This window comes from Trichinella spiralis, assembly GCF_000181795.1.
Source record: "Trichinella spiralis strain ISS 195 chromosome Unknown Scfld4123, whole genome shotgun sequence".
Taxonomy (NCBI): Eukaryota; Metazoa; Nematoda; class Enoplea; order Trichinellida; family Trichinellidae; genus Trichinella; species Trichinella spiralis.
In genome coordinates, this window is record NW_003531062.1 from 1 (window position 1) to 790 (window position 790).

A 790-nucleotide genomic window follows, 5' to 3' on the forward strand; every position below is an offset into this window, starting at 1 on the left:
ACGAAAATCCGGGGCGCAATTTTTTAAAGTAAGCATTCGCCCGACCAGTGATATATTAATTTTTTGCCGCCGAGGATGGTGTGAGGCTGCTGGCTCAGAGTAACTGCTGGTGCAGGGGATTGGTCCGCTCACGCTCGTCCCCCTCCTGGTTACCAGCAGTTGTTTACCCTTCATGTGTTCCTGAGGGGGTAAACTGCTACCCGTCGTATATTGTTTGACTGTTGAGAAAGATCTGCCCACGTATAGCTGAATATTTAAGTGTTCCATTCTAAAGCGAAAGAACTTGGCGTTCAACTTGAACCGGCAAAATTTGTGTGCGATTTCGAAACAGTCTTGATCCCGGCAATTCATGGCAACTTTCCCAACACCCGGGTGCAGGGTTGTTTCTTCCACTTTTGCCAAGCTGTGCTTCTGCAGGTCGGCCGGCTTGGCTTAACTGATTATATGAATAATCAGGAGGTAAGAAAAAAGGTAAAAATGCTGATGGCATTAGCATTTTTTCCGTTGCACCTTGTACCCGCGGGTTTCAAAATCATAAATGTTGGGACGTCGGGTCAACTGGAAGCCTTATTCCAATATTTTTTAGCAAGAGTGGCTTCCCGGCAACCAAAATTCCGATTTGGGAAGTTCATGGGGTGGCTGGTGCGGACCAACAACCATCTGGAAGGGTGGGCCCAGCCCCCATGAACAAAAAAACCCCAAAAGCACCACCTGGGAGTTTTTATTCAGTTTTTTCCAACTGAATCCTTGATGAACCAGGGTAAGAATGGAAACGGTGGGGGCCGGCAAA

The 790-nt window shown here is 47.6% G+C and overlaps 1 protein-coding gene across 1 annotated transcript; it reads right to left on the bottom strand.

The window, feature by feature from the left end:
- Positions 1-45: 45 nt before the first annotated feature.
- Tsp_15654 (conserved hypothetical protein) lies at positions 46-496 on the bottom strand (the record flags this gene model as incomplete). Its single annotated transcript, XM_003367526.1, has 2 exons — positions 284-496; positions 46-246 (listed from the first exon to the last, which is right to left on the bottom strand). Coding segments are annotated over exons 1-2 (414 nt in total), but the record flags the coding sequence as incomplete, so codon positions are not given.
- Between the last annotated feature and the right edge of the window lie 294 nt (positions 497-790).